The sequence below is a fragment of the Tachyglossus aculeatus genome, chromosome X1 (assembly GCF_015852505.1).
Source record: "Tachyglossus aculeatus isolate mTacAcu1 chromosome X1, mTacAcu1.pri, whole genome shotgun sequence".
NCBI classification, from domain to species: domain Eukaryota; kingdom Metazoa; phylum Chordata; class Mammalia; order Monotremata; family Tachyglossidae; genus Tachyglossus; species Tachyglossus aculeatus.
The window spans coordinates 89,203,380-89,218,764 of NC_052101.1; the positions used below are offsets into that span (position 1 = coordinate 89,203,380).

Genomic DNA, 15,385 nt, shown 5'->3' on the forward strand with positions numbered 1-15,385 from the left:
GTCCTATGCCCGCCCCCCCACTCACCTCGCACCATCCTCCAGCCCATCCCATCCCATTTCCAATGTTGTCCATTCCCAAGCGGTTTCTCCTATCCACTCCCTTGGCCCTGTTGCAGAATTGCCAAGAGGCATGTGATCCGGGGCAAATATTTGGAGCCAGAGCAAAGTGGAAGGTGGAGGCCCGTGCAGACGTGGCCTCCCTGGGAGGTATTGAGGGGGCAGGGCCTCTGAGCTATACCTAGAGCTGGCTTCAGCCCCAGTTCCAGTTCCAGTCGCCCAGGATACCGGGAAGGATGTGGCAGCGACTCCTGGCCCTACTGGTGCTTCCACTGGTTTCTCCGCGCACTTCAGGTGATCGTCCCAGGCAACAGGGTGGCTGGAGGGGGACCCAGAACCCCTTTCCCTTTTCCTCCCCCTCCCCCTCCCAGGCCATTTCACAGACGCCCTCTGGCACGGGTTTTCTGGCACCCCCCTCCTTCTTTCCACAGCACCTCCACTCCCTGCCCCTTCCCCCATCTACTCTGTGCTTCCCTCTCAATCTCTCAGACCCTTGGATCATTTCACCTAAAAAAAAAAGCTCAACTTCTCCTCCTTTTGCCCCACAAAACTGCTGGCACGCCTCCTCCTCCTAAGCCCTTCACATCTCGTTCTTTTCCATCTCTCCTTCCCTTAGATAGTCTTACCCACGCTATCCCCTCCAAGTCTCTAGCCTCCTCCTCCTTCCTCCCTCTTTTCTGTCACATAAACAGGGTCCCTCCTGTTCAGTTGAGTCTTAAGGGTGGCCAGAGGAGACAGTGTCCAAGGTGAGGCTAGGATGGATGGAGCCAAGGAGTAATTGTGGGAGCCCTCCTCTTCCTGTAGACATTCACACTCTATAATGTAGCCAACCAGATAGCTCTGGACCCCTTGTCCTTCCCACATGCCCCAGGTCTCTGTTTGCCTAGTGGGGCAGGGAAATGCTTGGGTCGTGCCCCACCCCACCGCCCCACACCCATGCCTCCTTATAGCTCAGTGCCACTGGCCACATCTAGCCCCACCTCTGGGGTGGGCAGGTAGCTAGCTGGTCAACCAACCAGCAGGGAAATAGATGTATCTAAATCCCGCAAATTGGCACTGCCCTGGGAAAACCCTACTGCCCTCCCAAGTACAGCCTCTCATTCTGCTTACTACAGTGCTCTGCACACAGTAAGCGCTCAATAAATGTGATTGAATGAATGAATGAATTCTGCTGGGCCCTGGGGGAAACACATGGAGAGGGTGCCGTGGGTGGCTGGGAGAAAGTTGCTTGAGCCTGGTTCTGTGCCTTGCATCCAGTCCAGAGGTCACCTCTCAATGACTTCCAGTCACTGAAAGCCACAGAGCTGAAGCTCCCGTCCCAGCAGGCCCCGGAACCATGGCAGGAGAACACGGTTAGCGTGGAGGAATGTGCCCGGAGATGCGTTCAGGCCCAGACATGCAGGTGAGTGGGAATGGAGCAGCCTGGGGAGAACTGAAGGGAACCCTCTTTCGGCACGTCCCCGGACCCCTCCTGGATGGGATACTGGGGCTGCAGTGTGGCGATGCCTCCTTGCTCATAAACCAGTATAGATGTAAACTGAGTCGGTCTCATCGGGGCTGTGAGAGCGAGCGGGAGGAAGGAGGGAGGGAGAGAGGTTCCTGGCTTGCTCGGGGACAATAGTGAGACCACTTCTGCGGGCCAGACTTTTCCCAGGCCCGTGGGAAAGGGATTACTGGTGGGAGAGCAAGGACTCTGAAAGAGGACAGCAGGGCTGGAGCCCATTTCTGAATGTCCTTCCCACAGGGCTGGGCACAAGGTTAAGGGTCAGGGAAATTCAGGGTAGAGGGGAAGAGGTTGCAGCAACACTTGTTTGCAGAGGTGATGGTGGGATTGAGCGCTGGGGAGTCCTGGGAGTCAAGGGAGGGTGTGAGAAGCTGATATTGGGTTGGGCTGGGCTGGGCTGGGTGTAGGGTTTCTGAACAAGGCCTGCAGGGTGGCCTGTGAGGGGTGCCTAGCATGGAGGGGGCATGTGGCGGAAGCGGGGCCACCTCGAAGATGGAATTATTCTTGGATTCTTCTGGACATGCCCGCCCAATCCCCAGAGCTTTTCATTACAACTTGGTGAGCCGGACCTGCCAACTGCTCTCCCAGACCCAGAATTCAGCACACACCCTGCTACAGAGGAACACACACTATGATCTTTTCCAGAAGAAAGGTGAGCCTGCCACTCTGGGCTGGGTAAGGGTTGGCACACGGCAAGGGGTGTTCAGCAGGAGGGTGTGGTGTGGGCAAGGGGTCTGGTGGAGGGGCACAACAGGGGCAGGGTGCCAGGCGAGGGATGACCAAAGGAACCCGGGAAGGGATGGAAAGCAGCAGGTCTTCCTGTCTCAGTGTTGGAGTAACGGAATACTGTACTTTCCCAGTGCTTAGTACAGTGCTCTGCATACAGTAAGCACTCAATAAATATGATTGAATGAATGAACAGAGGGTGGGTCTTTGACTATTGAGCAGGGCTAAGGAAGTCAGAGCCAAGGAGCCATCTGGGCAGCCTGGATGGGCTGATGGCCCAAAGCCAGAAATTCCATGAAGAGGCCAGCTCTCCCAGTCCAATAAAGCAGGCAGGCAGAGAGGATGGAGGGGAGGCTGGCTTGGGGTTGGGGAGGCCGAGTGGAAGGCATGAAGGGAACGGACAGAGGAGCTTGGAAGGTGGCAGAACCTTTGGCTCAGTTGGGAGCCATTATGGCGAGTCATCATTCTCCTCCCAAGGCACAGACATCCTTCCCCGACTAGGAAGGATGGTGGGGAAAGGGGGGCAAGGAGGAGGCCCCGGCCAGGGGTGTTCTTCTCTGACGGGCTCTCTCTGGCAGATTATGTGCGGGAATGCATCGTGGAGAGAGGGGCCAGGTACCGTGGCACAGTGGCCACCACCATCGAGGGCCATCCCTGCCAGCCCTGGAAAGAGAAGTACCCCTTTGATCACAAGTGAGAAGGAACTTCAGCCCCGGGGTGGGTGAAGGCAGAGGCCCGGAGCCTCTCTGAATCTCCATAGAACCGCTCCCGCTGTGGCGGTCCCAGGCACTGAGTGGGGCCACCGAGTGCGGTCAAGGTGGGGGAAAGAGGGAGCCGTCCCTAAAGCTCAACGCTCTGGAAAAACTTCAGAAGCTGAGGGAGAAGGGGGCAGGTGAGGGTGAAGAAGCCGGGCCTGGGAGCCCAAGAGCTCAGCCGCTCTCCCCGTAGCCCTCCATGGCCATCCAACTGTAGGGAGCCCCCTGGCTTCCCCTGTCTTCTCCCAGGTTTGTTCCAACCGCCCTCAATGGCCTTGAAGAAAATTACTGCCGCAACCCAGATGGGGCTCAGGAGGGCCCTTGGTGCTACACCCAAAACCCCGCTGTCCGCAGTCAGGTCTGTGGAATCAAGACCTGCGAAGAAGGTGAGTCAAGAAGTGTGGTCCTCAGGCTCTGTAACCTTCCTCCACTGCTTACCCAGGACTCAGACCTTTGGATACACCCTCATCGTGTGTAGGACCCGGTCTTTGCCCGAGCTCACAACTGCCAAGCCAGCAGTACACTCCCAGCGGCCCACTCACCCCCACCCAATCTGTGGGAATCACAGAACTCCAGCATCCTTGGCTGGAAAAACCCTCCAGGTGTCTCCTACTTCAATATCCTGGCACCAGGCAGGGTGGTGGCTAATCCTGCCCAGATGGATGGTGAGCTGGACTATTACTAAAACTCTCTCTGGGCAGGGTGGGGTCACAGCCTCCCTTAGGTACTGATTCAAGGGTTTTCATAACCCAACCTATTAGGAAGGGTTTTTTTTACATTTCTATAGGGAACATCTTTAAGAAAGATACAGGTTTTCATGGAATTGAAGCTCCTCAGCCTTCTCTTCTTTAGGCTGATTAATTTGGTTCCTTCAGTCTCTTCTCTTGGATTTTAGTTTCCAGTCCTTTAAATCCAAGTTGTGGCCCAGTTGCCCCTGCATCTACACACACACACACGCTAACTCACAGACTGTGAGCCCGTTGTTGGGTAGGGACCATCTCTATATGTTGCCAACTTGTACTTCCCAAGCGCTTAGTACAGTGCTCTGCACACAGTAAGTGCTCAATAAATACGAATGAATGAACGAATGAATACACACCACCTTCACCACCACCCCTATGCCCTGGAGCTCTGAGCTCTGCCTAAACGAGGTCTCTGCTCCACAGCTACCTGCCTGTCCTGTAACGGTGAGGATTATCAGGGCTCCGTGGACCGAACTGAATCAGGAAGAGAGTGTCAGCGTTGGGACCTGCAGAAGCCCCACAAGCATCCCTACCATCCCAGCAAGTACTAAGGGTGAAAGGGAAAGGGGTGAGGGGAGGGGGTGATGGGGCCGAGCAGTGTGACAGAATGGGGCTGGGCTGACCAGAGGCCGTTCAAAGGGAGGAAGAGGCACCCCTTAGTGATCCCAGGAGAGAAGAGGCATATTAAATTTAAAAAATAGATGGTATTTAAGTGCTTACTAGGTGCCCAGCACTGTTCTAAGCATTAAGCACCGTTCTGTATTATTATTATATTCGTTAAAGCACTTACTATGTGTCAAGCACTGTTCTAAGCACACAATCCCTGTCTCACATGGGGCTCAGAGTCCAAGAAGGAGAGAGACCAGGCATTGATTCCCCATTTTACTGTTGAGGAAACCTGAGGCCCAGAGAAGCGAAGTGATTTGCCCGAAGTCACGGGCAGGCAAGTCACGGAGCTGAGAGTAGAACCCAGGACCTCCGACTCCCAGGCCTGTGTTCTTTTTTTGTAAAATAGTATTTGTTAAGCGCTTACTCGGTGCCAGGTACTGTAATCATAATGGTAATAATTATGGTACTTGTTAAGTGCTTACTATGTGCCAAGCCCTGTAATAAGCACTGGGATAGATACAAGTCAAGTTGGACACAGTCCCTGTCCCACATAGGGCTCACACTCTAAATCCCCATTTTACAGATGAGGCCCAGAGAAGGGAAGTAACCTGCCCAAGGTCACACAGCAGACATGTGGCGGAGCTGGGATTAGAACCCATGACCTTCTGATCCCAGGCCCGTGCTCTGGGGTAGATACAAGCTAATCAGGTTGGACACACTCCATGTTTCACATGAGGCTCACAGTTTTAATCCCCATTTTACAGATGAGGTAACTGAGGCCCAGAGAAGTGAAGTGACTTGCCCAAGGTCACAGAGCTGATAAGTGGCAAAGCCAGGACTAGAACCCAGGTCCTCTGACGCCTAGGCCTGGGCTCTTTCCATTAGGCCAAGCTGCTCCCCATGCTTTGCTCAGGACCCGGTACTCTGAATCCACCGTCAGGCCCTCTCATGGATCTCAGTCACTGGCCATCTTCGGGTCTCTTTTCCTCACCTGAAAATGGGGGGCTTTGCATTAGCCCTTGGGACAATGACCCGAGTCTGATTCTACCAGCAGTAATCCCTGACATTCCAGACAGGCTCCAAGGAATCCCCAGAGACTGAGCTGGTCCCGGGCCCATCTCCTAGAAGTTGGGAATCTCTGCTCTTCAGGCCAGGAGTGGCCCCAAGAAGCCTGGAATCAACCCACATCCTTAGGGCCACGAGTCTTCCAGGGCCACTGCTTGTAGGGAGACCAAAAGGCTCAAGTGGAATTGAACTGAAGGCATATGCTTTTCTGGACAGTATTCCTGTCCCAAGGGACAGAGGGTCCGCTCCAGACTTGAGTCCCAGAAACCAAGGCGGGGGGTCTCAACTACCCTGAGCTGTCACGCCAGGGCCCCTGGTCTCTCCCTTCCATATCAGGCAGGGAAGAACTGTCTTCTACTTGGCCTGAGGGCCTGGGCCCGGATAGGAGGGAGAGGCGAAACTACGGGGGCCGCAGAGATGGCTTCTCTTCCTACACCAGGTATCCTGACAAGAACCTGGACGACAATTACTGCCGGAACCCAGATGGCTCGGAGCGGCCATGGTGTTACACCACTGACGGTGAACACCAGAGGGAATTCTGCCGCATCCCATACTGCCGTGAGTGTGTGTGGGGGTGGCGGGGAAGAGGGGGTAGCTCCTTTCCTTTGATGTCGGGAGGGAAGAGCAGATCTGGGCCACAAAGATGTCTGTCCTAATCTACATCAATCAACCATATTTACTATTCTATTTATTTATTTAATTAATTTTGTTAATATGTTTTGTTTTGTTGTCTCTCTCCCCCTTCTAGACTGTGAGCTCGCTGTTGGGTAGGGACCGTCTCTATATGTTGCACACTTCCCAAGCGCTTAGTACAGTGCTCTGCACACAGTAAGCGCTCAAGAAATACAATTGAATGAATGAATGAACCAATCATATTTATTGAGTGATTACTGTGTGCGGTACACTGTACTAAGAGCTTGGGAGGTACAACACAACAATACAACAGACACATTCCCTGCCCACAATAAGCTTGCAGTCTAGAGGGGGAGACAGACAATATATAAATAAATAAATTATGGGCATTTATTTGTATTTATTAGTTGTATTTATTAAATGCTTACTGTGTGCAGAACACTGCACTAAGTGCTTGGGAAAGTACAATATAGCAATAAAGAGTGACAATCCCTGCCCACAACTAGCTCACAGTCTTTGTACATAAGTGCTGTGGGGCCGGGCGACAGAGAAGGGAGTGCGAAAAGAGGTAATGAGGGCTTAGTCAGGGAAGGCCTCCTGGAGGAGTTGTGCCTTCAATAAGGCTTTGAAGGTGGAGAGAGTAATCGTCTGGCAGATATGAGGAGGGTGGGCATTCCAGGCCAGGGGCAGGATGTGGACGAGAGGCTGGCGGTCAGATAGATGAGAATGAGGTACAACGAATAGGATAGCCTTAGAGGTGGCAAAGTGTGTGGGATGGGTTGTAGTAGGAGAGTAGTGAGGTGAGGGAGGAGGGGATATGAAATTACAGGACAGGGGTTGGATAGTGGAGCCCAAGTTTCTGCGTGAAGCAGCGTCGCTCAGTGGAAAGAGCACGGGCTATGGAGTCAGAGGTCATGGGTTCAAACCCCAGCTCCGCCAATTGTCAGCTGTGTGACTTTGGGTAAGTCACTTCACTTCTCTGTGCCTCAGTTCCCTCATCTGTAAAATGGGGATTAAAACTGTGAGCCCCCCGAGGGACAACCTAATCACCTCGTAACCTCCTCAGTGCTTAGAACAGTGCTTTGCACGTAGTAAGCACTTAATAAATGCCATTATTATTATTATTATTATTATTATTATTATTATTCTGAGTCTGCACCTGCAATAAGGGAGAGGTACGTGGTAGGAGGTGGGGGGGTTGCGATGAGGAGGAAGGGGCAAACGGAGGAAAGGGGGAGAAAGGTATCAGGGATTTGGTGAGGGGATAGTGTGTGAGCCTAGAGTGAATGATGCCTGCCAGTTTCTGCTTCCCTGGGTGGCTTTGGGAGAGGAAGGCCGTCTAATTCTCCTCCTGCAGGGTGGGGAATAGGAGCAGTAGTGGAAATGGGACCAGGCTGAGAGTGTAAGTATGACGTTAGCTCCTGGCTCATCCACTGGGATGGGAGGTGTGCAGTCACTGGGCTTCAGTTCTACAGTCACTGCCCCAACTACCGCTCCTCAGCTGCAGCCAGAGAGAAAGGTGTGTGGTCGGTGGGGCGTGTACAGAGAAGCAGCGTGGCTCAGTGGAAAGAGCATGGGCTTTGGAGTCAGAGGTCATGGGTTCAAATCCCGGCTCCGCCAATTGTCAGCCGTGTGACTTTGGGCAAGTCACTTAACTTCTCTGTGCCTCAGTTACCTCATCTGTAAAATGGGGATTAAGACTGTGAGCCCCCCGTGGGACAACCTGATCACCTTGTAACCTCCCCAGCACTTAGAACAGTGCTTTGCACATAATAAGCACTTAATAAATGCCATTCTTATTATTATTATTATTACAGGGAGGAGGAAGGGGTGCAAGTCAACACCCTTTTATCCCCAGGTCACCATGACAGACAAATGATTTCCCAGGAATTTCGTGAGAATCCCTGGAGTGCCACCCCTTCCCCCAACCCCACTATTCTCCCAACCACCCCAGGAGGAGGAAGTGGTCGCTGCCTGTGGCCTACACTTCCACTCTGGCTTTGTCCCTCCCTCATTTCCTTCTCCCCTTTCCCAGAAGCAAAGAGATGGCAACACCCCAAGGACACGACCCTCACCTGCTTCCGGGGCAAAGGAGAGGGGTACCGGGGGACGGCAAACACCACCGTGTCAGGAATCCCCTGCCAGCGCTGGGACGCTCAAACCCCCCACCGACACCACTTCCTGCCGGAGAAATACGAGTGCAAGTGAGCGCAGGGCAGAGAGCGGGGGGACCCTGCCTGGGGGAGGAGAGGGACGGAGGCCCTTTAGCCCATCAGAGCCCAACAAGGCCCTGCCACCCAACCCTTCCCAAGCCTGAGTGGTTGGGGTGCGGTGGGGGGGGGGGGCGGTGCTCTGTCTGCCCCAGGGACCTGCGGGAGAATTATTGTCGCAACCCGGATGGTTCCGAGGGGCCGTGGTGTTTCACCTCTCGCTCCAGCCTGCATATGGGCTTCTGCTTCCAGATCAAGCGCTGCCCGGATGACGTGAAGGTGGAAGGTGAGGGTGCAGCTGGCACATGGGATGGGGGACTGTGGAGGGTTGGAAGCCCCTAGGCCAGTCCCCAGGGCCCTGGTACTTGGATACAGCCCCGAGCCTGGGAAACCCAAGCGCCTAGGCCCACCCTGGGCACCGTCATCAGTGGTTTTGTTGGAACGCCACTTTGTGCCCAATGCCGCACCCGGTTCCCGCCCTCGAGGAATTTATAGTCTAATGGGCAATGAGACTCCAGGGGACAGGATTACCCCACCTCCTGGTCTACCATCCCTTTGCTCCCCAGACTGTTACTCTGGCAATGGAGCACAGTACCGGGGTTTGGTCAACAAGACCCGGAAAGGCATCGTCTGTCAGCGCTGGGCAGATAAGACTCCGCATCAGCCTCAGTGAGTTCCTTGGGCAAGACCTGGGAGGGGAGGGGCTGTGGAAGGGCAGGGAGAATAGGGGTGGGAAGAGGGCTGGTCCAGGGAGGGTTCCAGGGTGGAGAAGGGAGAGAGGGTGAGTTGGGAGAGGAGATCCGGGAGCTCGTAAAGCTCAATGGGGGCAGGCGGGCCGAAGGATCCCGGGAGACAGGAGGTGTTGATGAGGGCCAGGGCTGCCTCCCAGTTGGGGGAGGAGGACAGGGAGAGGAATAGATGGGAAAGTGGAAAGGGATGGGGAGGGGAAATCACTGGTAGCAGGGAGGCTCTGAGCTGGCAGGGGAGTTCTCAGCTCTGACCTCTCCCCCATCAGGTTCTCCCCCACAACGGCTCCTCTTGCCCACCTGGAGGGGAATTTCTGCCGGAACCCAGATGGCGACAGCCACGGGCCCTGGTGCTACACCACAGATCCCAACACCCCCTTTGATTACTGCGCCCTCAAAACCTGTGGTGAGCCTCCTCTTTAGCTCGGGAATACCACGTGCCCCTGCAAGCCCTGCTTCTTGCTCATACAAGTGCCTCCAGCCTCCAGGAACTCATTTCAGCCCCTTCTTTCTCTCTCTCTTCAGACAGCAATAGGAAGCCGTCCATCCTGGAGACTACAGGTAATCTGCGGGTCACCCAAGATCAGTGGGAGCAGGGGAGATTCAGGAGACCAGCCCATTGCCCCGGGCCCCATCGTCCCTGCCTAGGCCCTGGCTCTTTTCCCCCACAGATCAGGTTCTCTTTGAGAAGTGTGGCAAGAGGGATGATCGTCGGCAGGAGAAGTTGCGGGTCATTGGGGGGCAGCCTGGGAACTCACCGTGGACGGTCAGCCTGCGGAACCGGTGAGGGACCGAGCCGCGGACCCACTGGCGTCCTCCAGCTGATAGCAGCCTCCCTGCTTGCACCCAGCTCCTGGCTGACACGGCTAAGGGAGGGAGAGAGAAGAGGGAGTGGGGGGAAGATCTCCCCAGCTGGGCACCCCACTCTCTAGCCATGCTCCCCTCCCTGCAGCTGGGTTCCACTCCCCTTAGGCTGCCCCTCCTCGGGGTCTCCTTCCTCCTGCTTCCTCACCCTTACTGCTCCCTGGGGGCCTCCTCAAGATCCCACCTTTTAGGCCTCCCGTCAGATGTTTGCGATGGCTCCAGTCCGGGTATATCCCCAAGATGACAGGGTCTCAAGGTGCCCAGGGTGTCTATCCCATGGAAGCACTTTATGGGGGCGGTGGGGCTGGGGGGGCGGGAGTGAAGGGCACTGCCTGTCATGGGCTCCACCTTTGCATCTCAGGCAGGGGCAGCACTTCTGTGGCGGGACCCTGGTGAAAGAGCAGTGGGTGATCTCTGCTCGCCAATGCTTCTCTTCCTGGTGAGACCCCGGGTCGGGTTTTGCTTCTTCCTGCCTCATAAAGCCCAGGGATTGGGGTGGGGATCGGTGGGAGCATTGCGGGGTGGGGAGGCTAATCAGGGAGTCTCTGGGGTCCCCTTCCCAATTCCCAGGGAATGGCCTCCTGGGAGGGAGGGGTGCAGAGTCAGGCAGGCACCCGGGGGGAAGAGGGAGCATAAGGAGTGGAAAGGGGAACCGGGGGATCAAATGGACACCACTCCCCCACCCCCTGACATTGTGCCTCTGCCCTGCCCATCCCTCAGTGAGGCCACCATCAGAGGCTACGAGGCCTGGCTGGGGACTCTGTTCAAGAACCCGGGCCCCAACGACCCCAACCTGCAGGTGATCCCCGTGGTGCATCTGGTGTGTGGCCCTTCCAACTCCCAACTTGTCATGCTGAAGCTGGAGAGGTGCGGGGTTAGGGAAGGACCTGGGATTATACAGCAGGTCAGGGGGCAGGAGGGGGCAGACCTCAGGCAGAGGGACCCATCCCAACCTAACTCCTCCCCCTGTTCCTTTCATTCTCCTGCCCAGCAGGAAGGAGACAGGGAGAGTGAGGTCTACTCCCTAGCAGAGTGATCCTGGGGAGCAAGGGGCAAGGGAGGAGCAGCAGGACCCTGAGATATCAGCCAAGGGCTAAAAGCCAGGATTCAGCTGGAAGATGGGGAAAATTCCTGGCTTCCCCTTCAGGGCTGAGGACTGCACAGAGCTAATGAATGGCAGGGTTTCCCAGTAGGGTTGGTGGCCTGAGACAGGTCTTCCAAGGCATAGAAACATCTGATAATCAGCAGGGGGGAACTGGTTCAGTGCCAATTCCTGCAGACACAGACACTGCTTCCCAGGCATAGTGCTGGCAGCTCCAACCCAGTTTCTAATCTCTGAGTACATAGCTGTCCAGGCCTCACACTCAAAAATCTGCCCCTGAATTTGACCTGGGGGCTCAACTGGCCAAGTGGGCTGTGAGCCCCTCCTCTCTGCTGCTCCCACAGACCCGTGACCCTGAGTTCACGAGTGGCCGTGATCTGCTTGCCCCCAGAGAAGTATGTGGTGCCCAAAGGCACCAAATGTGAAATCGCAGGATGGGGAGAAACCCAAGGTAAGGAGCAACCACTGGTGGAATTTCTAAATCTTTGTCATGTTCTGCTCTCCTCCAAGCACTCTGCCACCCTCCTCACTGGCTTTCTCTTAGCCCAATTTCAGATCTCCTCACCCGGGACATCTGACAGAAAAGGAAAATGGAAGGGTGGGAGTGGGAGAGAGGAGGGAGAGAGAGAAAATGCGTGCATGTGTGTGTGTGTGTGTGTGTTTTCAAGCTTCTCCAAGAGCATCTAGTGCTACAGGGAGCAAACAAGCCTTTAGGAGCATTAGGAACACACCCTCATCTCTCCAGGGAACTCCAATGTGGATGACCGGGGAGCATCAGTAGTAGCAGCATCGCTGAAAGAGGATTATCTATGGCATTTTCCATTCATTCAGCTCTTGGCCTTTCTGAGAAAGTCCTTAGAGAACAAAAAGACTCATCACTCATCCCAGACAGGAATGCAGGAATTCTATGCATTCAATCGTATTTATTGAGCACTTACTGTGTGCAAAGCACTGTACTAAGCACTTGGGAGAGTACACTATAACAAGACACATTCCCTGCCCACCTATCTCCCAGAGCACGTCGCCTGCCATGAGCTCTTTCCCATTTTCTAGACAGGGAGGACCAGAGTACCCAATAAAGTGGGAGCCCTCTTCCCCCTAAGGACAACTCTCTTGGAATGGATGCATTCTGGCCTGGCCCGTCCTCTTCACATGCCACAAGAGAGGGTGATTGATTGGACTTAGTTACAAGGGAAGGAGGAAACAGATTCTTTCCTCCCAGCTCTGTGAATGGGCTCGGGGATCCCGTGAGATCGGCTCTAGACACTTCTCTCTCAGGCACTGGCAACCCCAACGTCCTCAACGTGGCTACGCTGCACGTGATGAGTAACCAGGACTGCAACGTCAAGCACCGGGGCCGGGTTCAGGAGACAGAGATGTGCACAGAGGGCTTGCTAGCTCCCGCCGGGGCATGTGAGGTCCGTTGTTCCCCAAAATACTGTCGTTACCAGGTCAGAGTCCACCCAGCCCAGGCTTCTGTCTCTGACACAGGCAGCAGGATGCTTGACACTTATCTTCCTGGTTAGGGATGGACCCATTTTGAACTGCTCATCCACTAGTTTATCCAAACCTTTCTGAACTTGCTGAGATACAGCCTGCACAACTCAATCAATGGTATTTACTGAGCAAACTCTATGTACAGAGCACTCAGCGGCATGGCGTATCGATAGAGTCCAGGCCTGGGAGTTAGAAGGCCATAGGGTCTAATCCCGGCTCCGCCACTTGTCTGCTGTGTGACCTTGGGCAAGTCACTTCACTTTTCTGGGCCTCAGTTACCTCATCTGTAAAATGGAGGTTGAGACTGTGAGCCCCAGGTGGGACAGGGACTGTGTCCAAACTGATGTACTTGTATCCGCCCCAGCGCTTAGTACAGTGCGTGGCTTACAGTAAGTGCTTAACAAATACCACAATTATTATTATTGCTGAGTACGACAATTAGTGGACACATACGGAAGCAGCGTGGCTCAGTGGAAAGAACACGGGCTTTGGAGTCCGAGGTCATGGGTTCAAATCCCAGCTCCGCCACTTGTCAGCTGTGTGACTTTGGGCAAGTCACTTAACTTCTCTGGGCCTCAGTTACCTCATCTGTAAAATGGGGATTAAGACTGTGAGCCCCCCGGGGGATAACCTGATCACCTTGTAAGCTCCCCAGCGCTTAGAACAGTGCTTTGCACATAGTAAGCGCTTAATAAATGCCATTATTATTATTATTATTATTCCCTAACCATAAGGAGCTTACGGTCTAGAGGGGGAGACACATTCCTGGTAGGAATGAGCGCCACATGCTCTATCAGCTTTTGTGTGAAGAAAGGTTTTCTTTGTTTTGACCCTACCACCTTCAAGCTTCAACGGTGCCCCATCCTCCTTTGTCCAGGAAATTTGAACTGTTATTGCATTTGCTCAGCGCTTAGAACAGTGCTTGGCACATAGCACTTAACAAATACCATATTTATTCATTATTAGCCCCATCATGATTTTGTAGACTTCAATCGCATTCCTTAGATTTTTGTCTTTCCAGGTTGGTTGACAAGTCCTAACTTCTGTCTACCTTGATTCGAAAGCTTCTTTGAACTCGATCTGCTTGATTGTCCAAGAGGGGAGGTGGATGAACCTGGGGAAAGAGCCGGCTCGGCAGCCCTTGACTATTTTGCCAAGGGGCTAGCCTTAAGGGCCTCGTGGTGGGTGTGTTCAGTTAGCGTTGGGGTAGTTGTGCTTCTCCCCAACCCCCCAGCCCCAACCTGGAGCCTCCATCCTTTATTTCCCATCTAGTTTGGGTTGCTGGGCCAGGGCCCCGAGCACAGCTATCTGGGAACTCATCAGAAGTCTGTGTTCATTTCACAGCCCAAGGGCCCTTGGTTGCCAGGGGCAGGGGCAGGCCAGTGCACAGCTCCCCACCGGTCCCTTCCCCCACCACCCCGGAGCTTTACCAGGCTTCTGTTCCTTCTTCTAGGGAGACTACGGGGGTCCCTTGGCCTGCTTCACCCACGACTGCTGGGTTCTGGAGGGCATCATCATTCCCAACCGTGTTTGTGCCCGCCCCGGTTGGCCTGCCATCTTCATGCGGGTGTCTGTCTATGTCGACTGGATCATCAAAGTCATGAAGCTCACCTGAGGGGCCTGGAATGCACCAGGCCAAGGCCTCACTTCTCCTTGCCCTCCCTTTGTTCTGCCCCCTGCATAATATCATCATGGGAAGCTTGGGGGCAGGGAGTGCATCTGTTATAGTGTACTTTCCCGAACGCTTAGTACAGTGCTCTGCACGCAGTAAGTGCTCAATAAATGCAATTGAATGACTGAAAGAGTTCATATTGCAGATTTCAAAAAGTTCTTCCTCTCCTTAGATCTGGGACATTCCTCAGCCAAAAGTTTAGGGGACTGAGTTTTATCCTTAAAATGACCCTGAAAGGGGCCTGGAGAGTACATTTGACAAGTACATTTTCTTTCAGGGAAAGGGAAGATAGGGAGGTCTGAGGCTAAGGGACTTGGAGAATGGTTACATAGAGGGCTTGGGTTGTTCGCTCAAAGCCAGCATACTCCCTTCTGCCTTAGTGGGTGTTTTCACTCCACGTCGTGGCTAGAATAGTGTTGGGGAATAAAGGAAACTGCCCTTTTGGGTAGAGCACGTAGGAAGAAACTGTTTGTGTACCTGCACATAGCCTTGGGTAAAGTGAGTACTTGCATGCAAATGTTTCTTAATGTGAGGTCTGGCAAGAATGCAACCCCTGCAACAGAGGAGAAGGGGGTGCATTCTAACTTTCACATTATTCATTTCATATCAACACTGCCCAGAAAGCCCCAGCCCCTGATCCTCACTTTCATCACTCTCTAGCATTCCTCATCAGGCTCCCTGCCTTGGCTGCAGGATGCTTGGAGCTAGAGGCAAGTATGGTGATGCAGGTAAAAATGCCCCCGCCTCCAATTGTCCTCATTAACACTGGGGTGGGAGAGGGAAGGGAAAAGAGTGAGTGAGTGAGTGAGTGTGTGTGTGAGTGTGTGTGTAATATTGATGGCATTTGTTAAGTGCTTACTATGTGCAAAGCACTGTTCTAAGCACTGTGGGGGGGGATACAAGGTGATTACATTGTCCCAAGTGGGGCTCACAATCTTCATCCCCATTTTCCAGATGAGGTAACTGAGGCTCAGAGAAGTTAAGTGACTTGCCCAAGGTCACTCAGCAGACATGTGGGGGAGCTGGGATTAGAACCCATGACCTCTGACTCCCAAGCCAGTGCTCTTTCCACTGAGCCACGCTGCTTTCGTGTGTGTGTGTGTGTGTGTGTGTGTGTGTGCGCGCGCACGTGTGTGTTGGGGGGTGTGGGGGGTGTGGCAGGGGGGCAAGGAGAGGGATGGGCAAGGAAGAACAGGACTAAC

The 15,385-nt window shown here is 54.1% G+C and overlaps 1 protein-coding gene across 7 annotated transcripts; it reads left to right on the top strand.

Annotated features, from left to right (window-relative positions):
* Positions 1-293: 293 nt before the first annotated feature.
* Positions 294-14,271, top strand: MST1 (macrophage stimulating 1). 7 transcript variants are annotated; one of them, XM_038739967.1, is made up of 18 exons: positions 294-351; positions 1,315-1,459; positions 2,101-2,213; positions 2,866-2,980; positions 3,292-3,428; positions 4,209-4,329; positions 5,899-6,017; positions 8,128-8,296; positions 8,458-8,588; positions 8,869-8,971; positions 9,318-9,454; positions 9,574-9,609; positions 9,720-9,831; positions 10,274-10,351; positions 10,633-10,779; positions 11,359-11,465; positions 12,293-12,432; positions 13,965-14,271. In XM_038739967.1, the coding sequence occupies exons 1-18, from the start codon at positions 294-296 to the stop codon at positions 14,124-14,126; spliced, it is 2,130 nt and encodes a 709-aa protein (XP_038595895.1). In that variant the 3' UTR covers positions 14,127-14,271. The 7 variants fall into 7 exon arrangements, with proteins under 7 accessions (XP_038595895.1, XP_038595897.1, XP_038595896.1 ...); XM_038739969.1 differs by having other exon boundaries at positions 8,530-8,588; XM_038739968.1 differs by having other exon boundaries at positions 8,131-8,296.
* Positions 14,272-15,385: the final 1,114 nt, after the last annotated feature.